The sequence below is a fragment of the Panthera tigris genome, chromosome F3, assembly GCF_018350195.1.
Source record: "Panthera tigris isolate Pti1 chromosome F3, P.tigris_Pti1_mat1.1, whole genome shotgun sequence".
NCBI classification, from domain to species: domain Eukaryota; kingdom Metazoa; phylum Chordata; class Mammalia; order Carnivora; family Felidae; genus Panthera; species Panthera tigris.
Genome location: NC_056678.1, coordinates 41,485,994 through 41,512,737, shown reverse-complemented (window position 1 = coordinate 41,512,737; position 26,744 = coordinate 41,485,994). Strand labels below are relative to the sequence as shown.

The following is a 26,744-nucleotide window of genomic DNA, read 5'->3' as shown; positions in this document are numbered from 1 at the left end:
CCAGCTCCCTGACAAACCTGCCTCCATGCAGCGGGGTGGTGGTGGGTGAGCAGAGAGGTTAAGAAACTCCGCTGGGGTCGGAAGTGAGAGATTCCATGATCTTTTAATGTATGCTAACTCTCGGTCTCACCCAACCATATAGAGAGAGAGGCTGTCTTTTGGTGTCCCGCCCCCCCCCCCCCCCCCCGTAAAGGTAGGAAGAAATCAAGCCAAGACCTGCCCTCCCACCCTCCACTCTGTTCCTTCTACCCTCCCCCTTCCCACCTCAGGCTGGTCGGGGACCCTGTCTCCAAGCCCTGCATGGTGGCAGGCAGCGAAGGGTCCCAAGGCCTGGTCTTGGTGGCCCAGAGCCCCATGACATGGTTGTCAGATTGGGCAAACAAAAATACAAGATACCCAGTTAAATTTGAATTTCGGGTAAACAGAAAATAATTTTAAGGCTAAGTATGGCCTAGGCAGAATTTGGGACATACTACGCCAAAAGTGATGTGTTGTTTACCCGGGGTTCAAATGCAACTGGCCGTCCTGTGTTTTATCTGGCACCCCTATTCTGTGACCACTTGTCCCCTCTGCTCCCCCCCCCCCTCAGTCCCAGGGGGCCAGAGACTGGTCACCAAGGATCTTACTGCTTTTCGAGCTGCAACATTGAGAAGGGGACACTGTGACTTGAAGACACACGAATATACTTTATTTTTCAAGCGACAACAAAACAAGACCCTTCTGAAGCCATTCGAGCCTCATCTGACCCCTTCCGTGTGCATTTAGTTATCTATAAAAGACAATAGTGACCTATAAACATATGAACCGAGTCTTGTCTACTCAACATGCATGTCTCTTTCTGTAAATAGCCGCATGGCCGTGCCCCTAACCCCTAACCCCTAACCCCTGACCTCAGACCCATTTCACACCACTCGTTGAGGCTGCCCCTTCGATTTTTTGTCACGTAAAGTCTTTGTCCCCAAGCCCCACCCGGTCTCACCCCATCGGGAATCCCCTAGTGGGAGCTGTCGGCGGTGGGGGGGAGTCGGCTTCCGGCTCTGGCACCAGCCCTGCCTTCAGGGACGTGGGACAACCACCGGTGCCCTGAAGGCCCGTCCGTCCCCACTGCCTGCCGCACATCCGCCTGCAGAGCTGACCCTCCGTGTACCGTGCACCGTGTCCAGCCGGGTGTCTGGTGTCCCGGTGGCTTCCGTGTCCTGCGTGTGTGTGTGTGTGTGTGTGTGTGTGGTGTGTCCCTTCCTCCCACTGTTTGAATTAACTGAAAAGCCATAAAGGGGGCCTCCTGCTGGAGACCGCCCTCGGTTCCTCCCAGGAGCCCCCCGTGTCCCTCTGACTGGCTCCCCACAGAACACTTGTGAAGGGCTCACCTGTTGTCACCCCTCCTGCTCTCTCAGCCCCACGTCATGAGGACGGATGGTGTCCGGGGGTTCCGGCAGGGCCCCAGGAGACGTCCCACCTGGCCCTGCCCGAGCGGGCTCCCTCCACCTGGGTTTGACAGTCCAACTCCATTTCCCCCCCTGCGCGTGGACAGGGCAGTGGTGGGGACGCCATAGTTTTGGGTACCTTTCCTAAGGGCGCCGAGGAGGCAACCAGGGTTTTCAGGAGCAGCTAGTCAGCGGCTCGGGTTCCCATTACCATCTGGCTTTGACAGACCCAGCCCTGCATACGTGACACCGCGGGGTCGGGGTGTGTGGGTGGCGAGGGAGGAGGGTCTCTTGGGGGGACACCGGAGAACGCCGTGGGTTATGCCCTTCCCGCCGTGTCCCCTCCCGCAGGCTGACAGAGAGCGCCCCAGAGTGGGCAGCTGAGGGTTGCCAGGGCTCCTTTGAGAGTGGTGGGCAGGTCTGGCCCCCCCCAGACCCTCCTGTCAGCTCCCCAGGGCAGCCCCAGCCAGGAGCACCCAGTGGTAAGAGGTGCTGAGAGGGACGTGCAGCTCCCGGCCCCCGGGGTGCCGATGAGGGCAGACAACTCGTGGGAATAATGCCAGGAGGCCTCAGGCATGGCGACTAGTAAGCACGAGGAAGAAGAGAGACGAGAACAGGAGGAGGACAAGGCCAAAGGCTGCGAGGTGACTGTGTATGCTGGAGCGCGCAGAAGCCCCAGGGATCTTTGCGCTGGGGACCATCTCCGGGTGGGCTGGGATCAGGAGCTTGGAGGGGTGGAGGGACGAAGTGTCTAACCTCTTTCTGGCTCTCTCCAGGACCCTCCCACTGTCCACACCCACAATGCAGGCAAGAATTGAGGGGATCTGGCCTGGGGAGGTGGCAGAGAAGTGTGCGTGGGGCCGGGGAGGGGGTCTCTCCATCCAGCCCTCCTCAGCCATCAGGACTCGAGGAGGACCCTCTTCAAAGAAGCCTGATTAGAAGTTCTGCCCTGACTCCTCCCCATCTAAGGACTGGATTTGCTGCTTTCTGAAATCCCAGGGATCTGAAAACTTCAAAACCAGGGTGGGCAGACTGCCCCAGGTCACCCCTGGAATGCATTGGCCCCACCAGGAACCCTGCCTTTGTCTTCATAGGAAGGACTCATGTATAGCCCTGCCCACCCCCCCGCCGTCCCCGCCCCATGCTTGGCAATGCTCTCCACACCCCCACCCCCCCCTTATGTGGACTCTGTTCTTGTCCGATCTCTTGTCAAATTGTTATTTTGTAATGAGCTGCGTCTCCTTATTAAAGAAATGAGCTGAAAGAAACCTGGGGGTGGGGGCTGTCTCTAGTTTTTGCTGGGCTGGGGGGAGGGGGCAGGCAGGAGCTGCCTCATGAGGGTGGGTGAGGGTGAGGGTCTGGCCTCTAGCCCAGCATCTTCCTTCAGGGAAGCAGTACAAGAGGCCTGAGACCCATTCTCTTCTCGGGGACGCACCCCATGATGGGTGGTGGGGCACACATACCCTCACGACAGCTTTCTGGGGGCAGGACTGTGGTGCTGGGGAATGCATTGTGGGAGGTTGAGGGAGGGACCAGGCCCTTGATTTCTTTCCATGGGGGCTGGGCTTGGGGAACAGCCACAGTCTGAGCACTACACAAGGAAGCTGGGCCTGGGGAAGGGGAGTTTGAAGAGTGAGAATGTCTTTTTTTAATGTGTTTATTTTTGAAAGAGAGAGTGTGAGCGTGAGCGGGGGAGGGGCAGAGAGAGAGGGAGACATGGAATCGGAAGCAGGCTCCAGGCTCTGAGCTGTCAGCACAGAGCCCGGCGCAGGGCTCGAACTCACAAACCGTGAGGTCATGACCTGAGCGGAAGTCGGACGCTTAACCGACTGAGCCACCCAGGCGCCCCAGGAAAATCTGTTTTGCAGAGTGTCCAGTTATCAAGAATGAGGACGCAGCAGGCCCGTTTTCACTCATATGCCTCTGCCTATTTCAGTAGTTCAGTTCCTGTTTTTAAAAACAGAATGAAGTTTCAGTCCCCAAAACAAGTCTCTCAAGGTTTTACACAGGCTCACCACGCCCCCAAGAACCGGAAAGGGTTTAAGTTCCTTCCTCAGTTCCCTCTACAGCCCGTGGCCCTGTCTCCTGGTCTTGAAGACCGGCGAGCCTCTGCCATTTTGTGAGCTTAGCCCAGGCTGAGATCCCAGCTCTGTGTAATGCCAGCCAGGTGGGAATGGGGCCTCCGGGCCCAGGCTGGGGCTGGCCGGTAAGGTCCAGGCACAGATCTGGTCTTGCTGCTTTAGTTCCTGAGCAGGGTAGGCTGGGTGGCCCGGTAAGGTGAGGGGCAGGAGCCTGCTCAGCCCAGGGACTGGGGATTTGTCCAAGGCGACTCTCCTGAGAACGTGAGCTCTCCGCCGTGGGCTCGTCCCCTCTGCAGAAGACTGGACCACTTGGCCGCTAGGGGATACTCCGGCTCTGCCTACCTCAGCAGGTCCAGCAGGGGCGGGGTGGGGGGGTGGGGTGGGGGTGGGAATCCAGAAAGAGAAAGGACACTTGCTGTTTAGAAGGCCCTCGCATCACACGCGCTGCTTTGCCTCTGTTTCGGGCCCCAGGGCAGGTCTGAACTCTTCAACCATGACATCATGTGTGTTTGTTCTGTTGCTGCTTGGGCTACAAGCAGCTGGGTGACAGCAAGGGAAAAGAATCTTTCCTCCCCGACTCCCTGTGCTTGCGCCAAGTCAGTGACCAGGGATTTCTGCTTGGCAGAATGCACAGGGCTGAGAAAGCCAGAGGCAGGGCTTGCTGGATGGAGAAACCAGACCCGAACGTTGGCCGAGCGAGGTCAGACCTGGCCTCCCACCTGCCAAGGCTGCCAGTGGGCCTGAGCAGCCTCCTCCCTGCGCATGGCTCCTTTGTTGGGAGCTTGGATTTAACCTCCGATAACCCCCAAGTTAGCTACCTTTGTAGTCTGAAGCTACAGAGTGGTTTTGGCTCTTTTGAGTCAAACAGCAACCTAGGGAGGGCCATTATGTATATGGCAGAGAGGTAAGGGTGAGAGCCGGGAGACCTCCAGGAGCCCAAGAAAGCTACCGCCTCTCTAGCCCTCTTTTGTCCATACGCAAGAGGGCATTAGTGTCCATCTAGCCTGCCTCCACACCTGTCAGTGAGCCTTGCTCTCTTCAAAGAAATAACCATATTTCTAGTCACTAGACACTGGGAATCTTGATTTCTTCTAATGGTTCTTTTGAACCTCCAATCTAGGCTTTTCCTGGGCCCGACTCCAGAGACCCTGGTCTCAAGGACAGTGATTCACTTGCGGCTCTTCCTGGGACAGAGGCAGGAGGGGGAAGCCCCCAAGTATTGGAAGGGGCTGCCCCAGATGGGAGATTCTATAAACCCATTTCCTGAATTGTGGAGACGTAGTCACAAAGTTAAAACACGGTTTTATTTACTCATTTATAAATATGGTTGTGTTTACAGGCATCATATAGATGTGAATATTATTATTCCCAAACTTTCAAACACAGAATACTTAATAATACTATATAATAACAACCAGTAAAACAAAATCATTCATCTCAGGGTTGAAAGGCCACTCAAAATTGCATAAAAATACATTCAATTCACAAAGCGAATCTGGCTCCCCTCCCTAAATGCCCCTAGCCCGCCCCAGGTGTATTTACAAGGGACTGAAATTAATCCACACAACTCAGCTGGAAACGTTACTTCTGGCGCTTGAACTGCGGTGGAAGTGAGGTCGGGAGTAAAGAGTGGAGTGAGTGGAGAAGACACAAAATTCAACCCTGAAAATGGGAGAGGCATGAAGACCCCAGAGCGGTTCTTATAAGCTCTTCTCGCCCCTATCTGATCAAGGTCAAGGCAGAGGAAGAACGGAGGGAGGGAAGCCATAAAGACAAAGGCTGAGTCTGAATGGCGTAAGTCCGTACATTCTCCGAGAGCAGGGAGTGCATGGGCAAAACGTGTTCCCTCCCTCTTCAGGGAGATGATGGCCCTACTTAGGTGCCAGCTAGGTGGCAGGCCCGATCGTTCAAGGGCTCAAGGGACACGAACTAGAAGCAGAGTTATTGTGGATTTGTGCATCCTTCCAGAACCCTCTCCTACCCCTGCTGGTGTTCTGTGCTTGAGCCCCTACGTTCTTCTTCCTCTAATGGCTCATTATTTGGCCTTCTTCACCAGAGGACACACTGGGATCTGTCCCAGGCTTCAGTGGTGTGGGAGGGAGAAAAGGCAAGGTCAGATATGTTAAGGTGAGAGTCTAGTAAATGCTGACACCACATGTCCCTGTTCAGGATCTGCACTCATCCCCCAACTCTGGTTTTGTGGGACTTCAGAGGCTCAGACAGGCTCACTGCAGTCACTGTGCCTTTCCTGAATCTTCTCCTGCAAGGCAGCAATGGGCTGAAGTTTTCTTCTGAGAAGACACTCTGTCTCTAGCTGGAAATAGTCAAAACTCTCAGAACAAAAACTAGACACGGCTACCCATGGTCTCTCTGGCCAGTCTGTGGAGAAGTCGAACAGGCCCGCCATTCAAACCTCATTTCCGAGAGGCCATTGGCACAGCCAGGGACCTCTGAAACTAGAAGAGGGTGGTGGTGGTGGTAGTTGTTGGCGTATGGAACTCCTCCAGGAATCATGGCTGATTTGTGGAAAACCTCCTCCCCTAAGTACCATCAGCGCCAAGTGAGAAAAGCAAAGAACAAAGAATGGAGGAAGATGAGAGAGGAAGGGTGAATGGTATGTTTTCCCGGGGGGGGGGGCGGGGAGAAGGACATAAGAGCACCCTCATGTTACTTTAAGGGGACACCCAAGAAGTTTATTGGAAGCGTGAGGGGGAAATTTGGAGAAATAACGGAAAGTATCACTCTGGAAGAATCACAGTCCAAAATGATAAGCAGATGGGAGAATGGCTCAGGGAGAAGTCCTTTAGGGGACTGGAACGGCAGGGGGAAAGCAAAATATAAAATAAAAAGAATGAACAGGACAATACACTTGGATAAAACTGGTTCATCAAGAATATGCCAGACTTCCTTCTGAAAGCTCTGTGCTAGCAAATGTGCATGTGTATGCACACAGGCTGGAAGCCAGAGTGCTCTCCAAATTGTTAAACCTCTTTAGGTAAGATCATTCGTCAATTCATCACTCATCGGTGGTGCCTGTCTGTAAACACAGCCTCTTATTACAGTTCTTCCTGAGGGGCTTCCGGGACACTGGGTTGCAAGCCACACTAGGTACAATTTGACGCTCACCCACAAATCTCAAAGGACAAGTGAATGCGTCTCTTCCCCTGTAGTCGTTGGCAGGCTAGTCAAGATTCTCGATTTGGTTTTTCTCCGTCCCCAGAGACCACCTCCTTCCCGAGTAGCTGTGACAATAACAGTTCCTGGGCAGCAGCGAAGTTGATCTGTTTTCCAATCTAATCAGAACACAAGCGATCAATAGCTGTTCCCTGATAGGGTCCGCTGCTCCCAAGCAATGTCGATACCCATTAGGGAAGCTGATTAAAATCTGCGCTCCGCTGGGGGCCAAAGGATGAGGGCACCAGAGAGCCAGCACTCATTCCCCTGCATGCGGCTCCACGGCTCAGTGACCCCTTCGTCTGGGGCTGGCGGCCTCCACGCTGCTCTTTGTTCTGCCTTCTTCCCACCTTCCCACTGCAGCTCATGGCCACCTCCCTTTTCGGGGTCTCTGTCCTTCCACTCTGCTCACACCCGGTCCTGCAGGAGGCTTGTCAGGGCTGAGTGCTGTTCTATGCAATACGGCTGTGTGGACTTAGGGTCTAAAGCTTTTACTGCCCTGGTAGAGTGCTCCTGCAGACCTGCTTAAAGGAAGGACCATCGTGGACAGCACTGGAACCTCCTACTTCTAGTCCAGAATCCAGAGGAGCTCAACAGAACTAAAGGCTGAGGTTCTCACTGAGGAAAATTCTCTTGCTGCTACAGGGCAGAATTTAAGACTATGAGCAAGCTGGTGCTAAGCAGAAAGGCAATGTCTGCTCTTTGGATGCAAACGGCCACGTAGACCACATTCGAGAAGGTGGAGGAAAGGTAGGTGGAGGAAATCTATGAAGGAGCAGCTCTATTTCCTATTAAAACAATTTGTCCAAAGGCTGCCTGCAACAAATTGCTTTGTATCCATTTCCCCATGAGCTCCAATTTCCACCTCTGCAGGTTTTAATATTCTTACCCAGCCATTAGGAGGAAAAGCAATTGCCAACACCATTCAATTACCCTCAGTATTAAATTCACTTTCTAACAAGGATGAGAAGCCAACCTTGACTTGCTGATGTTAAAACAGTTTGAATCCAGAAGAAACCAAGAATTTTTGCCCTTGGAAAGAGCAAAAATTCTGAGTGTAAGAAATATTCTGAAATTCCTAGGTATAAACAAATCACAGAATCTGAAGCCTAGAAGGGATCTCAAGGATTATCAGTCCCACCGCCATTTGCAGACAGGGAAGGTGCCTTTCCCAAGGTCCCAAGAGTTGGCCCTCGAATCCGATGTTCTGACTCCTAGGGGCTTATCCCTTCATGTTGCCTTATTCTGCCCTCAAAGCTGTCTTGCTTATTGGGTCAGAGGAATCACATCCTTTGATGGGTTGAAATCTGCCTTAAAAACCAGCACGGAGGCCAAGATCTGCAGTTACAGTTGGGCCTACATTTGGGCAGGGACCACCAATAATTGACAACTGTGTGTCTAAAGTTAGGTGCAGTGTTAGCACAAACGACGGCCCCTGAGAATGGCTGGAAGAGAAGGACACCAGCCGGGGTCCATGTGGTGTGACGTCCTTAAGCTCTAGTGGAAATGGTGGCTCACTGGGTGGGGTGGAATTAGGTGTCCCCCCTGCCTATTGGCTCAGTTGCCGAATCCTTTACACACTTTCCCTTTTGTGGTGCAAAGCAGCCTGGAGGCCGAATAGCTGACAACACATTAAATAGTTCTCTCATGTCCATGCCGCTTCTGCTCACCTCGCACCCACCACCGCACACAGAGGGCACCCACGTCGCCAGGACCTTCTCCTGTGCCAGCGGCCAGGGCTGAAACGCTGGCCATTCTCGGAGGGGAGGCAGTGTATCTGTCTGTCTGGTGAGGAGAGGCTGCACTGGGGCCAGAAATCCAGAGACCGAACCAATTGCATGGCCTTGAGAGTTTCTTTTCTCATCTCTGGCTCAGTTAAAAGCCCCTGATAGCAAGACAGTTCACACACATTTTTGTGGGATTCATAGGCTGATATGTGGGGTTTCAGCCTTCTTGGAACTGCCCAATAAGCACGTTTTGTTTTGGGCAGGGAAAGCATGTGAAATGATCCAAACCAGAGATCTGAAGCCTCCTTCCACCAGTGGCCTCAGACAGCAACGCATGCATCTTGGTCTCAAACATGGAATGGGGGACAGGAAGGCCCAGAAGAGAAGAGAAGAGAACACATCCTGCTGTTGGATAGGACACGGCAGGGAGGTTCCAGGAAATATCAAGTGAGACTGCCCAAAAGAGAATTCAGTGCACTGAATAAGCCCAGGGCAGGTCTATTCTTTAGATTCTTTCAAGGCAACACCCCAAGATTTGCATAACCCTGTTGCACTAGAGACCGGGACTGGGGTCAGAGGCCATCATGCCCAAGAGCTATCTGGAAAAGAATAAGCAGCCCTTGAAAGACAAATAGGCAACGCAGTGAAACTTCAGCCAGAGAATCTCTGGAATGGCCAAACCATTACTCCCAAAGGTGTGGCTTGGTTTTGAAAAATATCAAATTAATGAGAACAGAGGATATAAAGCTGTACTGAGAACCTTCTCCTCCTCATTCTGATATTTCATGTAAAGACTAAAGTGACACAGCCGGGCCCCAAATTGTTGGCCAGACCGGCAGTATTCCTGCAGCTTTGAGCTATCTGGGGTGCTCACGGGCATCCAAACCAGCAGGTTGAGGACAGAAGTTCTGTGGCCACCAGAGAGACCAACAGCACAAGAGAAGGGAGGCCTGCTGTGGCTGGCACCCAGGGTGCACAGCTGGTCATTAGGTCTCTAACCATCACTCCTGGGGCTTCCAGTCAATCCAACTGTGAAGAAAGGGTGTTTTATTTTCTGGAAAGGGACCAGAATTCAGAGTCTATCTGTCTAATAAAATTAATTGCATAGGAGAGAGTGCCTGAAATTACCTAGCGTGGTTTACACTTTCATGAGCTCTTGGCCATAGAATTCAATATTCCTGAGATTGAGAAGCTTGTTAATTTTTCATCACAAGGAAAACTTTTCTGGCAAGAAAAGGCATCTTTAATGTGAAAGGGCTGTGTGAAGCAGCAGGGGCATAACACCACCCTAAGAGTTTTTAGACTCTGTCCCACGGTTTTGAAAGACACAAACAGATCTGAGGAACTCTCTGTAACCCCCTTTACCCTGTCTATCTAATGGAAGAGGGTCAAAATGTTTTCCTAATAATTCTTTTTCTGAGAAAGAGGCAGCAACCACCCCCATCCCTTGCCCAACGTCCAGGATGTGCCAGGAGAACCAATTACTCAACACCTTGTGTTGATTTCCCCTCTCCCTAGAATGAAGGAGATGTTTGTAGTGGAAGCGAGGAAACATTTTACTCTAATTTAGCATTCCCTGAGAACTGAGTGCACAGCGCTCCCATGATCATACAAAATCCTAATCAGTAGCAGCTTCTCTTGGAAAATAGTTGGAAATGGAAGAGAGACTTCTGTATACTCTAAAAATGGGGTTTTGCCAGGGGAGACATATTTCCTATTTTGGAATTAGGATCTTGAATTATAGCCTCTGGTTTAAAGAGCATGTAATGTTTCAAAGAGCCATGGAGAACTATATTGTCATTTTCTGGAAAGAAATAAAAAATGGACAGAGGTAGTATATGTTAAGAGAATGGATCACTCAAAGCGCTGAATATCACGGGCAGCTCTCAAATGAGGAGAATTTAAATGACTTGCACACTCAAAATAAACGAACCAAGGGAGAATACCGATAAAGAGCAAATACGTTGAGTATTAATATTGGGTCATCACCAAGGACCAATGGTTTAATTTTGTGCTAATGGAGTATCTGTCCAGGTCTGGGCATATTTTAAAAGGCTGTTTTTTTCCAAGAGACGACAGACGAGATGTGACAGACAGGAAAAGTATGCCATGTGGGGAGTGCCCCAAAGGACTGGGGAAACATCAGCTGGAAGTAAGGTTAAGGGGAGATCCCCGCCTCCACATATCTGAAGGGTTGTCACATCAAAGGGCAGTACTGGACAACGTGGAGAATCCACAGGCAGACCTTAACTCATGTTAGGAAAAACTTTCTGGTTATCAGACTTGCCCAACTTCCAAGGATTAAGTGCACAGCCACCAGGGAACACCTGACCGTGGTATGTGTGTGTGTGTGTGGGGGGGGGGGGGTCCCTGTGACACAACAATGGAAAGCTCCATCATACGATCTCTGGGCTTTGCCAAAGATTCCATGACTCTCATGAATGGGTTGGAAGGATCTCATCACTTTCAACCTCTGTTAAGAAGTCATTGTTCCTGCTGGCTTCTAAGGAAACAAAGGTCTCTCCCCTAAATCTAGCCACCAGAAACAGTCACATTCACCACCATTATCACAGCACGATGGGCTGCCATCTTGTACCTTCTTTGTCACGAGGTTGCAAGTGTCCCCAGCTACTCTACTTTATACCATATGTCTTTCCAACCTGCTTTCATTCCCTAGTCTACCTCCCATCAATCTACCCTCCTCAGCTCTCATGCCTCCTTGTGAGGACTTCCTTTTTCATTAGGAGCAGGTGCCAGAGTGAAGAGAGGAAAACAAGGTCAAAAGGCGGTGAGGCGGAATGGGGTGTTCAGAGCCCAGATTTTCTACTAAAGAAACTCACTGTGTAGGGAAAACATGTAGGAGATGAGAACAGTGGGCTGACATTTATGCCATGGTCTGGCTTTTCAGCGAGAAGGCCGGTGGTGCTGCCACCAAGGCAATTCTTCTGGTCTCCAGAGTGCCCCAGGAGAAATGACTTTCCATAATGGCCAAAGGCAAGGGAGGTCAGATGCTCCGTTCTAGCTTTTACACCATGTGGTGAGGTGGTGGAGGGGAGACAGAAAGAAAAATAAAAGGATAGAAAGGAAAGGAATAAATGAAGCCAGGGTCATCTGAGCCCTGGGGAAGGGGACGAGGCATGAGGGAGGAGTAGGAGTTAAGACTAGTCAGGGATGTTACTGGGTTGTTGATAGAAAAAATAACAGTAACACCAGCAAGGAGTTAGAGAAAAGTCAGTTCCTGAGGTGAAGACTAGCAGAGACCTTCAATGCAGAGTCACTGTCACCTTGAATCTAATGGAAACACAGCTCCAGAAGCTGTCGGATGATTTTGCCAACATCCTGTTTCTCTTGGCATCCCAGACAGGATCCTGGAGTGGCCACCATAAGACTCACCTATATCAGAGGACACTGGAAGAGTGTGAAAGGCTGTGGGGTACTGGTTTGGGTAGAGGCCTTACATGTTTGGACCAAATCCAATGTGGACAAGTAGCTGAGCAGCAGGAAGTTGGGGTCCACAGCTGAGCCTGGTGTACTCCCCAAGGCCTTCTCCAGATGGCTCGAATGGCTCCAATTATCACAATCATGCTTCAATTAAAACTGTCATAAAACTCAGGGGGTGGGGGTATAGGAGGAACAGGGCACTGAGAGTGCAGAGGAAATGTACAGTGCAGAGAAGGTGACTGGAAGAGGGGCAGAAAGAAGCGGTCCTTCCACCAAAACATTCACTTCTTTTGGTTGGAAGACAATGGCTGGAAAAGAGGCCTGGGGGCAGCAAATGCCGTCCTATCCCTCCTAAATCTGGAGCCTAGTCTATTTGGACAGTTTGCTGATGACTCTGATGAGGGCACCATTTTCATCTTTCAGCCTCTGGTTGTCGGATTTCAGTTCTGTTAACACCTGTAGGTGACAGAGGGAAAGGTGTGTTAGAGCTTGGCATGATCAACTCCTCTGCCCTCCCTGACCAGCCCAGGCCAGCCCAGTGGGCGGGGCCTTTGGAGGCAGCTGATACAGTGAAGTGTCCCCATGCCTTCTCCCGGGGATGAACTTCCCCTGAATCTTCCTACTTATTGAGTTGGTAATGCTCGTATTAAGGGAGACCACAGCCCCTCCATCTTTTGAACTAGCATATTTAGCAGTATCTTATTTCTTTGTATGCAGGCTTCATGTTCCGCACCATGTATCCTTTCATTCTCCTGAGTCAGTAACTGTTTTCATTGGTTCGTGCCCTTGAACTCACTTCAAGTCTGGAGAAACTGGGGAGAATGCCAAAGTGAGCTGCTAGGGGCACAGGGAAGAAATTTAGAAAGGAGCATTGGGTCAACTAAAAGAGTCAAAGACAGACACTGCTTCACACCCCATCAAAAATAGGAATGCAGGGGAGAGGGGGCACAACTCAGCTTTCTGTCACACCCACAGGATGATTTAAGGTCCTCCTTCTAGTGCCTTCTGTGATAAAAGCCACCAAAATTCTCGCTGGTCATACTACACGTATCCACTTTCAACCACTAAACCCAGGGGGCTCACAGATTTGGCCACCACAGAGCTGTGAAGCACAATGAGTGGTGGGTATATGTTTAATAATCCTTGCCCAAAGCTCCCCAGTGGTAGTTACCAAGGGATACCAGGGTGCCTTATTAGCAATTTTAGGGAATTCGTGTTACAAATCCAGGAAACAGGTGCTTTGGGGGATGGGGGAATAGAGGTTTCAATTCTATTGCAAAACAAAGAAAAATAGCAGCCTTTGTTTTCAATCTTTGCAAAACAAAGGCAAAATAGCGGCCCCAAGCCCCAGTCTGGATATCCAAGTCTTTATATTGTAAACAGGCACTCTGACAGGTATGTGACGCATCTAAAAACCATAATGGGATGTTGATGAGGATGTAGTTTATGTGCGGGCCCTGCTGGCAGTTTAGGGAGACTTAGGTTAGAGGGTAAGCACATCTTCACTGTGAAGGCTACAAAAATCCACATCTATTCGATACAAAAGTGCTTTGATTGATTCGTCATCAAACCAGTGGGACTCCTGCAGCAGGTGAGGTCTCTAGTAAAGGATGGCCTGGGCTCAGGTGTCATGAGGCCAGTTTCATTCTAGTTCTGGCTCTGCTATTAACCGCTTAGGGGATCTGACTGTACCTCAAGAAATAGAATTTTCGTTTCTTCAATCTCTTACGGAGGATGTAGATTAAATGATACAAATACATATGTGTATGCGCACATGTTTGTATCACAGAGACGAAAGGATTTGTATTAATGGAACAAAAAGAACACAGTATTGAATATCCATACTGTGGAAGGCACTGGACCAGAGGCTCTCACTCCCATGGTCTCATCAGTACCTCATGAGTCTGTGACACAGTTGCTATCCTTAGGTCTACAAATGAGGAAATGAAGAATTTCGTAACTAGTCCAAAGTACCCAGCTATTAAATGGCAAAGCTGATACTGAGCCCCTGTGTGCCTGATTCCGAAGATTATTCTTTCATAACAGAGGTCACGTGGGGGTGGAAAACAAAACACCAGAAGCCCAGAAATTCCAGCACTGTCACTGTCATTAACACTCTCTATTACTTTAAGCAAACTCAATTTCTCTGAGTTTCCAGTTTTGTGTCTAAAAAGAATAATCATTTCTGCCCCAGCCGCGCATCAAGCAGGGACTCTGTGAGGGCCCCAGGAGGTCCTGGATGTGAAGTGTGCTGATATGCATAATGTGCTCTGCGGCACTCAGGACTCCAACTACCATATGAGTCCTCCCACGAATATGGGATGGCAAACAGCTAAACTACAAATCTTACTAAAAAGACTTTCATCCAGAAAATATCAAGATAAAGTTTTGGTCCTCTGACCCTACCTCTCCAACCTCCAACCTAATCAAAGCTGCTCTGGCTGCTCTCCTCCATGCCTCTATCCCTGTGGCCTTGACTACCAGAACTCAGTGCTAGGAAACTCATTCCAAGAAGACTTTTAGAAAAAAATCAGCCAGGATGGCCTCACAATGCTTTACCTTCCCATTTGCTCTCCAATGGCCCCATCCTGGGTCCTGCAGCCTGGGTATCAATGAGACTCTGAAAGTCATATTTCCATAATAGGATTCCATAGGCGGGGGTGGGGGTAGGGAGGGTACGGGGAGAAGCTATACATGTCAATAGATTTCATTTCCCTGCCAGCAGCCCATCAAATCAGAGCTGAGCTGACCCCTCCCTGCTTTTTAAATGTATAAACAACTCGTTGAACCTTGATGATTTATTTCCGCGTTAAGAACTCAATTCTTTAAAAAAAAAAAAAAAATTGGACAAGGCAATTTCCCAGCTGCAATATACTACAACTGACATCTTGAGGGAGTGTCAAAAAGTCCAAGAAGTGGAATGTAGAAATCAAGTGGGGGGGGGGGGGGAAGTCTCATAAACTTGACTCTCAAAAGAGAGAGGAGGAAATGAGCAGTGTTATCTGATATTCACTTGAAGTTAAAGAATGATTAAATAAGAACACATGTGGAAGCACTGTACAAGTATGAGGTTTAACAAAGCTTTATCATTTCAACCCCCTGGATGTCAGCTTTCTTAATTTCTTTTTTTCTTTCTTTCTCTTTTCTTTCTTTCTTTTAATTTACATCCAAGTTAGCAGATAGTGCAACAATGATTTCAGGGGTAGATTCCTGAATGCCCCTTACCCATTTAGCCCATCCCCCCTCCCACAACCCCTCCAGTAACCCTCTGTTTGTTCTCCATATTTAAGAGGCTCTTATGTTTTGTCCCCGTCCCTGTTTTTATAGGATTTTTGCTTCCCTTCCCTATGTTCGTCTGTTTTGTCTTTTAAAGTCCTCATATGAGTGAAGTGATATGATATTTGCCTTTCTCTGACTAATTTTGCTTCGCATAATACCCTCTCGTTCCATCTACCAGCTTTCTAATTTCTAAATTTCCAGTTTATCATAGTTTGGCGGTAAGTTATCTTGGGCAAATAAAATTATGTACATGTGTTTTCCCAAATATTACTTCATACAGCCTTCGATGAGGAATGTGTTGAAGAGGGAGAGGATATAAGGGTCTCTGAGACCTAGGGCAAGGCTAGCTGAAGGCTGACAGGGGCTCAGAAGGAGCTGTGCCCAGGCTGCTTTGCTTCTGACTACTCGGGAAGTGGGAAGGAAGTCCCACTGCTCACATCCTGTTGGAAGTAGCCTGTACTGCACACCGAAGCAAGATGATTTCCCTAGTGGATTATTAACAAAACAAAACAAAAACAAAAAACAAAAAAAGGCAGGGCCAACTCTCTGGACCACACTGTCAGTTTGGCTGAGTTATCCAATCTTTCCTTCTGGTAGGGGTCGGCAGGCGTTTTCTGTAAAGGTCCAGATAATAAATATCTCAGGGTTTGCAAGCCACATGGTCTCTGCTCCAACTATTCAACTCTGCTCTTGTAGCACAAAAGTACTTATGAACATAAGGTTAAGATATAAACAAATGAGCATGGCTCAGTTCCAATGAAACTATTTTTGGACACCAAGATTTGATTCCATGTATTTTCATGTGTCGTGAAATATTATCCTTTTTATCCTTTTTCTTTTTTCCGCCAAGTGTTTGTATGGCTCAGGGGCATACTGATGGGCCACAGTCTGCTGACCTGTTACAGAAGGTCATATACTATGTAACAGTTTCTTTAAGCGGTGAAAGCTTTTGGGAGGTAAATGGCTATTTGGAAGTGAACCTCCACCAGGGAAGTCAAGAGTGCTGAGGAAGCAGAATGTCCTTCATCCTTTAGCTGCAATGGTGGGGCCACACTGTCGTTGTTTAATAGACTCTTGCACTGTTTAGGCCATATGCTTAACAAATGGCTAAAACTCTGTGCCAAATATGCAGACAGCTAATGTCACAGTGGCTGAGGGCTTGGGTTCTGAAACTGACATATTTGGTTTGAATTTTGGTTCTACCACTTACTCTTTGAGTGACCCTGGGCAGGTTATTCAAACTATAACTCGTTTTTCCCCCATATGTAAAATGATTGTTCTGGGGAATAAGTGAGAAAAAGCATATAAAGTGCTATGTATGGGCCTTAACAAATGACAAATGTTAACTTTACTCACTGCTGAAAGCACAAGATCTAGTTTTGCCCTATATCCTATACTATCTTGCACAAAGAAGGAACTAAAAATAACTGGGACATCTTCTGTGGGTCTCTTGTTCACCCCCATCAAATTTTCCCATAATCCTGAGGCTTATCTTAAAGCACGGAGTTTGGACCTTACAGGGCACTCAGTAAGTAGGGTAACTAAGCCGCTTGGTGTGCCAGGCCGTGGTATCCCTGCCCTTTCAATTTTCTTTCTGTGTGTGACAGCAGCTACAGCAGGATATTAGCCCAGCCCTTATGGCAGTTTGGGTGCTGCAGATCTAGTGGGTATTAGTTGCCAGCTACTGACCCTGAAGGCACAAGCGAATAGGCAGAGAAAAGAACAGGCGTTGGTCAGGACTAATTAGACTGTTGCTGAAAATTAAAAACTCATGTCAGGGAGTGAAACTGCTCAGCAGTGGTGACCCATCATACCATCGTTGGGTAGGAAAACAAGTGATCTGTGAGCTTGTCTTTCAGACAGACATCCAGAGAAAGGCTCCAGTTTACCAAACAAATTTTTTTGGTTCTCGGTTGAAAATAAATCCCCACTCTCTGCTCCACTGACTGTCATCAACTTTGCAAAGCTACCCCCATTAGGGAAGGTCTCACTGTGTGAGGGTCTCATTTATAAAAGCTGTGTTCTGCCTCACAGCCCACACACTGGCTAGGGGTGGGGTTGAGGGACACATCCCTAAGGCACCGAGATTTGTGGCAGGGATCAGAGTGCTGCCTCCCGAGAGGGGGAAGAAAGCAAAGATTATTGCAGAAGGGAGGCAAAGAATGCCTAACCAGTTCTACTCAAATGGTGGGATGGGCGGTGATTTTGCTGGTCATGGAGCTCTAGCCTTCAGTGCTAGTCGTCCCCATCCAGCGTGCTGTCAGATGTGAAGACTTAGTTCTGTCTGTTATCCAAAGGGCCATTTTCAATCCTGGTTTCACAAAAGAATCAACAGTGGAGGCTTGAAAAAATATTGATGCCTGGGTCTCAACCTGGACCGCTGATTTTTGGGGGTGTGGGGGTGGTGGGCCCAGACACTACATACAGCAAAAGCTCCCAGCCCAGGTTGAGAGCGCCTGCCTTTGCTTACCCCAGGCCCAGCTACATTTGGGAGTCTAGGACCAACCCCAACTGCTCTAGTGATCAGGTTGCACTTGGGCTGCTGCTGAGAAAGTTCAATCTCAATTTGGCAATGACCCCACCAAAGAAATATGTATATACACACAGGTACGTGCATACGTATGTGTGTATCTATGTGTAGCCAAGTAAGCGAATCCATATTCAGTCTCCAGGGGAGGAAAAGGTGATGTGGTGATCTTACCAAAAGGACCACCAGCCCGGGCAAGGTTTCCCCCACTGCCTCCCTTGACCTCAGCTATTATGTCCCACTCTGTTTCTCAGTCCTGGCTCTTTCCATTTCCAGATGACCGACCTTTATAGGCACTCGCATATGGCGGCTTGGATGGAGGGGGATGAGCACAGGGATTCTGGGCCCAACAAGAAGACTGAACGTGCCTGGAGTGGTGGAGGAGGAAAGTGAGGTGGAGAAGAGGGGCAAGAACTAGAGCTCCTGGGTTTCCGAGGACTCGACGGACTCCGAGAGTCGGGCCACAACTCGGGTCAGGGCCCTGTTCTCAGCCTGCAGTTGCTCGTTCATCTGCTTCAAGGTTTGAATCTGTTTTAGCTGGTGGAGGTTCTGTAGAGTGAAACATGGAGGGGACAGACACACAAGAGAGAGAGAGAGAGAGAGACAAGACAGACCAGAGGAGATAAAAGTAGGACAAAGAAATCACGTGACTTTTTGTTTTTGTTTTTAGTTGGCATGCAAGAAAGGAAATGAGAAAGGCAGGAGTAATGGTGGGGGTGGGAGGAGGGATAATGGAGAGAAGCACCAACGAGGGGGGAGAGCCGGGCCTATGATTCCTGGCTAAGGTCTCACTATGTTGAAGATCAGCCATCTGAATACAACCACCAGGCTCTCAAATAGCACATCTGGATGGCTTTTGAGAAGGACAGCCCACCATGTGGCTTGGGGCCTTGTGAACAGGTTTAACATGGCTGAGCCATAGCCTTGGGGCCCCTTCTTCATCATCATTGGGACCTGGAGTTCAGGACTCGGTGTGTCCCCAAATCTAGCTACTGCCCTTTTCTTTCTCCCTCCTCTTATCTTGGCCCCCTATTCCTACTGGTTCTCTTTCTGGGTCCTTCTCTTACCTCATTTATTTTTTAATTTAAGAAATAAAACAAGGAAAATAAAAGAGGGGCTGTTGTTCAAGAGTTTTCTGTACAAGGCATGTACTCTTTAGGAGGGTGAAGTGGCACATACCAAGATAAACCAGCAGCTGTCAGGTGGTCCTCTAACCTGTTTTGTGGGATGCTTCACTAACCCTGCTAGCTCTCCACTGCAGTCTGGAAGCTTGTTCCAGGACCCAAGAACTGCCAACCCACCTTTGACCTGCCGTACGACTACCTGCAACACGAAATTCACAGCTAACTGTGCTCTCTTTGTCCCAGCTCATGAAGAGGCTGGGAGCTGCTTCAAAGTGTTCACGTACAGATTCATCCTCTGAAAATCACAGCCGTGCACAAAAGTTGGAGAAATCACAAATGCCCACGATAACGGAATTGGTTGGACTGATGTACTAGTCCAGACCTCACTATTTGTAAGTGTTGCAAATGGAACAGAACAACCAGCCCCCAGATATTTTTCCTAACACCTCGTATCCTCTAAAGGACCTAAAGACTGCAATAAATGGCATATCACAGGCCTGCTTACTGTCACTTGTCCTTTCCTAAGTGGTCATCTGGACTGACCCTGTAACTGAGACCATCAGCTCTTTGGGAGGAGGAAAATGATTTCATTATGCAAATGGAGCTTCACAGAGGAAGGTGAAAAATCCTGTGGGTTACAGTGACTACGAACCAGAGAGACGTCTCTCGTACCCACACAGATGTGAAGGACAGAAATGAAGGATTAGTGGAGTTATAGTTGGAAGTGAAGAAGCAAGAAAATGAAAGGTAGCATGAAGGGGAAAAAACAGTGAAAAGGAAAAACAAGCAGAGACGAACTGCTCAATAGCTCTTTCCCCAAAGAGGGAGAATGAGCGCCTTGGAAAAAAGGCTGAGCAGCCAAACACTTCCACGTAGCCATTGAAGGGCAGGGACCAAGCAATGCTCTTTACCCTCTGCAAGCATCTCGGCCACGAAGAGGACTGAGATCAGAGGAGATCATGGTGCAGCATATGGAAATATTTAAAGAAATGGGCAGGGACCAAACATAAGAACCAATGGAAAGTCCCTGGCTCTCACCCTTCTTTGGTGTTGACATTGGACCAAAGCTTTCAACGTAATCATTGTCATTATATAAAGTGGTCCTTGCCTCCTAGGGAATAATATTAAAGACATAAACTATGAAAATTATTCAATCTAACATGTGAGTACAAGCAGATCGAGGTGGAAGGATTTGGAAGTTATCAGCATGAGGGAGAGAGGCAGGAAACAATCTTGTGGAATGTTCCATAGGAAAGAGTACTGAAAACAAGGCACGGCAAGTAGGAGGGAAGGGCAGGGCACAGAGCAGGGTGGGCAAGGGCAGGATCAGCTAGTGATATTTCTAGAGTGAGTAAAAATAAAAATTCCAAGACCAATCTAAAAGGGCAGTGGCTGCTGGGCCCCTCATGCAAGGACCTGGGAAAGGGAAGAGAAGGTCTGGAAAGGAGGCTGATGCTGAATGGAGGATGCAGTAGAAAAGTCCTCGGGTCAGATGTGGGCAAGACCAAGTGCAGCCTAGCACAGCTCACGCTGACATGCACGCCTGTCAGAGGCTGGCATATAATCCCACTCCATTCCAGGATCTGAGTGGAGTTTGTCCTGGGAAGAATTCATAAATACTTACCTCTCAAGTACGGCCAGAAAGGCACAACCCGTGTCACAAGCACAGAGCCTCACATACACCTGGATGAGCCCCTCTCATGGTTCATTTCACCTGGCCTTTGTACTTTATTTGCCAGAGTCACAAAAACAGGCACCAGAGTCACTTTCTGTCCTCGAGCACCTACTTTATCTTCAGGGTTCACTGGAGGTCAACTCTCAACCTGCTCCCTACTGATTGCTCCAAGAGGTTTGAGCATCTGTATGAACCAAATATGCAACAGGCATGGGGTCTAACTGGTCCTTAGTTCTACTGGGCCCCGGATTCGACAAGACAGTTACCTGTGCTGTTGCCTGACTACCTAGAACACACAGATTTTGCCCACTGATCACTCCCAAGATGTTGATTACCATAAACTGTAGCCTGGATGAAGAAGGACTTGAAGGCTAACCAAGCAGCTTCTTAGACTCCTTTAAGGCCAGTGATATCGATTTTATGATGTCTGTATCTATATATCTGAAGTTTTTGCCTAGCTGAAGGTACAAACACAAGCATCCTGAAATTGGTGCTGACTGCGAGGCTTGTATGTCCCTCCCCTTTTGTCCTCTAGGGGGAGCTGGACGATTTGTAAACCTGGTATTAGGCTTTGATGTAAGCAAAGGGTATTTAGGGGCTTTAGAACTTGCAGGTGTTTCTTCATTTGACTTTGCAATTGGTAATAAAGAATAATGGAAACTGACTGGGTCGATTTTTTTAACTAAAATAACAAACAAAAAGCAGTTTCAAATTGGTGTACCTATTGGCCTGAGGTCTAAATAATCAGGATCTGGTTCCACTTGATGATTTAAACTGAATTTGAAGCTGGCTGGCAAGTAACTCATGGCTGAGAGTGCCAACACTTTCTTTCTTTCTCTCTCTTCCTTCCTTTTTTTTTTTTTTTAAATGTAGGCTTCATGCCCAGTGTGGAGCCCAATGTGGGGCTTCAACTCACGACCCTGAGATCAAGACTTGAGCTGAGATCAAGAGTAGGACGCTTACTCGACTGAGCCACCTGGGCACCCTGGGAGCAAACACTTTCATGTATTATGATCTCTACTGAGGAAAGAAAGGAACTTGTGGCCTAGTTTAGGAAATCATAGCCTGATAGGATAGGGAGAGAGAAATACATAAGCCTGTCTCAACCCATAGGACTGAGAGCAAACAGAACCACTGAAGGGGCTCTCATACTTGGCAATTAGAATTGGAATGGAGATAAAGAAGGGCCTCCACTGCCCCAATTTGGGACTTTCTGGGTCTTTGTGTGTGGGCCTGGGTGGATGTGGTGCAGAGTTCTGTGACTAGTGGGTATGGGCTGGTTTTGGGCTCCTGGGTACTCATTAGAAGGCACCAGCTTTGGCCTCGTTTACATGTTCCTGCTCAGCACTTAGGCTATTCTTTAATGAGTACCACTGACAGCTGCTTAATAGCAGAGTACAGATGGCATAGCTCAAGGGGTTTCAAAAATGGCGGAGCCCCCAGTGCAACCAAGAGCTGTGGACATTCGTTCATCAAGAACTGTTTAGCTCTACTAACATACTGCTCTAGATGGGAGAGAATACTTAATGTGTGGTAGGTGAGGTAAGTCTGGAAAAAGCAGAAGATGGAGAAGCTAATGGTGTTGGATCATCCTGTTTTTATCATCTCAGGAGAATCAATCATTTCTTATTTAAGTGCCACTTTTTGGAGATATAAGTAGGTATTGTTTGAAATTCTATGTGAATGGGATCAGTTATAGCCTTGGGATGGTAACAACAGAACTCAAGGGCAAGGCTTGCCACATCTCCTTCATTCTGGAATTATAAAGAGTTACAGGACTATCGGCACTGCATCGTGTGTAAACTTTTACCTTGTCAGGTCCTGAGAAGTTTTCAGTAAATAATCAACTTTTTTGGCCACTGGAATAATAAACGTCTCTCCTAAAGCACTCCAATTGCATATTAGGGATGCTTGCTCACAGAAAGGGATTTGGGGCTCTGCCTCATTATCACCCCAGTGCTTCTGGTTCCCAGGTTAGAAAAAAACAACCAAATAAACCCCTGTGTTTCACCAGATGAATGCTTTGTATCACCCGTCATAAAGTAAGATCCTTGAAGGAAAAAAAAAAAAAAAAAAAAAAAAAGCCAAGCAAGCGCTAGGTGATTATGGGCATGTGGCATCACGCCCCGCAGGGCTCAGATGCTCCCAAATCATAGCCAGGTGGCTACCCCGAGCAGCTCTATATTCCCTGCTGCTCTACATCCCCTTTTCAAGGCAGCGAATTGACTCTTCTGGGTAGGTTACCAGTTCTTAGCACTCAAAACTGCCTATGATGGCAGTTGCTCGTTAAAGTGGCTAATGGAGATGATGGTCACTGTAGGTCATGGCAAAGAGAGAGAGGAAAGCAGTGAGCCATGAAGTGTCGCTGGTGGCATGAGCTAATTCTAGTGGGAGAATCCCGAATATTACTGAATGTTGCAGGGGAAACGGACCGGGGCAGAAGATCGACATGCAAATTGATCTGCATTCCACTGCAGAATGTCTCAAACTGTGTTCCTTCCAGCAAAGGGCTGAGACAGGGAGGGGCACCAGGCAGGAGAGTCTCTGGCCATGTTGAGCCTTCCCTAGGCACCTAGTGTGAGGCCTGGGAAGCTGGAAACCTTGTTTTAGCCTTTGTACCCAGCCCCTTGAGGGGCAAGTTATTGCTTGGAAAACCTTAGAAGTTCAACTTAATTTTGTCTCCAGCCTGCCAGACGCCTCTCCTTCAACCAAAGGCAGCACTGGCTCCCAGAAGGGCCTTGAGGTGTCCACAGTGGATGCTGCGTGAACCGAGAGAGTCTATGAAATGGCTGAGGAGAGGCGCTCGGCAACTCTACACATCGTCTCTTCTTGAGGGGGTTGAGGGGTGGCCCTATGCTCAACCACCCAGTCCTGGCAGGCACTCAGAGAAGGGGCACACAAAAGGAGAAAGGAGAGTTCTCCATACCTTCATCTCCTCCTCCATCTCGGACATTTTCCGCTCCAAGGCTCTCCTCTCCTGTTTAGAAACAACGAGACTGTTGAACATCTACTGGGCTTAGAAGGGAGTCAAAATGCTGCCTTCCAGCTGCCACGTGATCAGCAGCGTCATGTCTCAGGCAAACTTCAGGCAGGAGACTAAGCACTGTCTGATCCGTGGATGAAACTACTTCACTGAGAGAAATCACACGATCTAAATCTCCCATCAGACGATTAGAAGATATACAAATGGTAGGACCAGGGTACTCAGGGCTATTCTGTGGAAGCTGAAGATTTTGTGGAATTTCAAATGACTGCAAGTGACCAAGACCCTTGCTCTCTAATAACATAAAGTCATCATTATTTTCAGCAACTCTCCCCTCAAATTCCTAAGAAACTGCTTCTACCATGATGGGGAGCAGATGGTGAGTGGGGAAGTAGCCATCATTGTCTATGAAGAAATAGCACCCCTCCCCCTAACCCATTTCTTTCCCAGCAACTGACTCCTGATTTAGCTTCGACTTGATGAAGATTCCTTGATTAGATGAGATAGCAAGGAGGTTTTGTTACAGGCCAAGGAAATAAAATATAAAACTTTGCTGCTTTCCAAATTAAACAGGAGAGATGGGAACATATTATACCCTTAGGGTCACGTCACAGCTAGGGTTCATCAATAAATCTGAGTTTTCCCAATCCAAGAATGTCAAATACTAGAAAAATATTCTGAATGCAGTCGGGAGGAGGTCAGCAATTGAACCAGAACCCCCCCACCCCCACCCTCAGAGAATGTAAAAGATTCTGCCAGCTCGTATTTCAAGTTATAAAACCTAAATCAATGGCAGAGGGTCCTGCTGAAACTTCCTTTCTGTTCAAGGCGATGGGAAGGGTAAAGAGACCTTGGTCCTAGGTCTGTACATGTGTGCTGATTTACAGTAAACCAAAATACACTGTAGGGGTGTGTGTGTGTGTGTGTGTGTGTGTGTGTGTGTGTGTGTGTCTGTCCAGTTCTGTCCGTACGCCAAACCAATGCATGAAATGACCTTCCGAGGACCCTTCCCACTCCAAGACCATAATATGTGAAAAGTACTGACCATCTGAAGAAGCCAAAAGGACTAGCAATCAAATTGCTGTCCAGAGTCACACAAAAAGAATTTATTATCAAGCTGGGAATGGAATGTGGCAGAACTCCCGCCTTCTTAAGATGAACTTTTTCCACTGGCATGAACAACAAAGTCAGAGAAACTGAGATGAAACAGAGGGGAGAGAAACACACACGTACCCGTTTCTCCATCTCCAGCATCGACGATCGGTCAGAGGTCTTTTCTTGTTTCTGCTAGTGCAAATTGAAGGGAAACAGTGGTCACTTAGGTTGTCTCAGGGTCACTAGGAAGCCCAGTCTGGTTCGGCTTCACCATTGGGCATCCAGAAATAGATGTCAGGGCTTTGGGCTCTCACTGTGACTGAGGCCCCTAGTAAACAGATTCTGGTAGATCTCTAAGCCTAACGTTATCGCCTCTCTGAAGTTTACAGGATTCCCACTGGGGAGCGGAAAGCAGCAGTAGTGTTCCTTGAAACTTAACACTGCCACAAATGCAAAGACATTACCAAAACACACACACAAACACTTGCTAGGTCTTCAACACAACTATCTTCTTATACCTCACCACCCCCTCCTTTCCTCTTTTCTGTGAGTCATCTCACGACCCAGGGGAAATGAAAAGTGGCTTTTCTTCTTTGAAAGCTAGAGACTCATGAGCTTGAGTGTCTAAGCCCTATGGCACTCTTCTTCTTCCTTTTTTTTTTTTTTTTTTTTTAATATTTATCTATTTTTGAGAGACAGCAAGCACAAGTGGGGGAAGAGGGGAGAGAGAGAGAGATAGAGAGAGAGGGAGGGAGGGAGGGAGACACAGAATCTGAAGCAGGCTCCAGGCTCCGAGCTGTCAGTGTACAGCCTGATGCAGGGCTTGAAGCCACGAACTATGACATCATGACCTGAGCCAAAGTCAGATGGAGGTTTAACCGACTGAGCCACCCAGGAAGCCCTCGCATGGCACTCTTCTAAGCAATGCCTTTGCACTCTATTCTTTCTGCTTTGGGCACTGAGGCTGTTTTTCTTTTAAAGTGGTGGTTTTCACGTGTGGGTGGGCCTCCAGGGCTTCCAAGGAGCCCACTCATGGATCCGCCCTGCTTTGAACTCCACAGTTGCACTCTTATGTGTTTTGTATATTGAGCTTCCAGGTAAGGTAAGATTTTATCTGAACAAAAGATTAGAACGTCTTATTGTTATTATTATTTCAGAACGTCTTTGACTGTCATTATAAATTTTACAGAAGTGCTAAAAGATTTAGCCACCGTAGCTAAACAGTAGAATAACTTCAGGTAGTGAGTGACTCTTAAACGAGGAATGGAAACGAACCCTTACGTTCCTTTTGGCCTTAGCATTGTAAGATTTCCTATAATTAAGAAACACAGGTGATTATTTTTATTTTGTCTAGTACTATGCACAGACAACATTTAACAAATATAGAAAGTATGCTGGTCTTCTTGCAGAAACTTCTTAGTAACTTTCAAAATACTAAGGAGTAGCTAGAACTAACAGTAAAACTCTTGCTTCCTGGCTCCTGTCCTGGGCTTTCACCTTCTGTTCTGAAGGTCATGGCCGTCTGCCTTGACACTGAATCTACTATGAAGCGGAAGGAAAAGCAAAAAGGCAAAAGTAGATGCTGGAGCTCGTTTATATCCTCGTCAGCCTATGAAGCACAGAAGCCGTACTGATTTCAGTATTTCATTTAGTCCACTTCTACAAAGAACTAGTTTTTTTCTGTTTTTTAAACCTCAACCCCCTTAGAGTTAGGGTGGAACTTTTACGTACAACGTCATGTGTGTCCATGTGGTAACTGTCTCCCTACAATGTGCGAGGCTGACAGGCCCTCCTCCTCTCTGTCCTGCCAAACGGCTCCATTTGTGGTAAACAGCAGAGACCTGGTTTGCAGCACCATTATTTCTTCCGAATTTCAATAACTTGTATTTGGCAAAACTAAGTATATTCTGACACACCCAGCAAAGCAGTTGGCTAGAAAGTAAATCGTTTTCCCCAGTGACTGGAAGGGCTGGTTTTATTTTCAGTGTCCTCTGTGCAAGTCAGTGTCAGCAGCTTGTTAGACTGCTCACTGCTCTGAAGCGCAAGCTGGTAGAAAAGCCAAGAACCCCTAAAGGTCAAGAAATATGCTGTCAGAAGAGGGCTTCTGGACAGAGTGGGGAGCCGGTGACAGTGGGTCCTCCTGTGGTTCCTCACATGACTGCTCCCCAGTTTTCTGTAAAATAGCCCCAGTAATTCCTGATCAGAAGCAGCATA

At 48.1% G+C, this 26,744-nt stretch overlaps 1 protein-coding gene across 7 annotated transcripts in view; it reads right to left on the bottom strand.

Moving 5' to 3' along the window:
- Window positions 1-4,787: 4,787 nt before the first annotated feature.
- The window catches only part of PPP1R12B (protein phosphatase 1 regulatory subunit 12B), a 218,280-nt gene continuing 196,323 nt past the window's right edge, over window positions 4,788-26,744 (bottom strand). For 5 of the 7 annotated variants that reach the window (XM_042976394.1, XM_042976395.1, XM_042976397.1 and 2 more), the window contains 3 exons: window positions 24,669-24,722; window positions 23,379-23,429; window positions 4,788-12,303 (listed from right to left, as the gene is read on the bottom strand). In XM_042976394.1, the coding sequence (XP_042832328.1) occupies window positions 12,217-12,303; window positions 23,379-23,429; window positions 24,669-24,722 (192 nt within the window). In that variant the 3' untranslated portion in view covers window positions 4,788-12,216. Of the gene's footprint in view, window positions 12,304-17,968; window positions 18,203-23,378; window positions 23,430-24,668; window positions 24,723-26,744 lie in introns of those variants that run through there. The other 2 variants (XM_042976400.1, XM_042976401.1) reach the window with 1 other exon arrangement.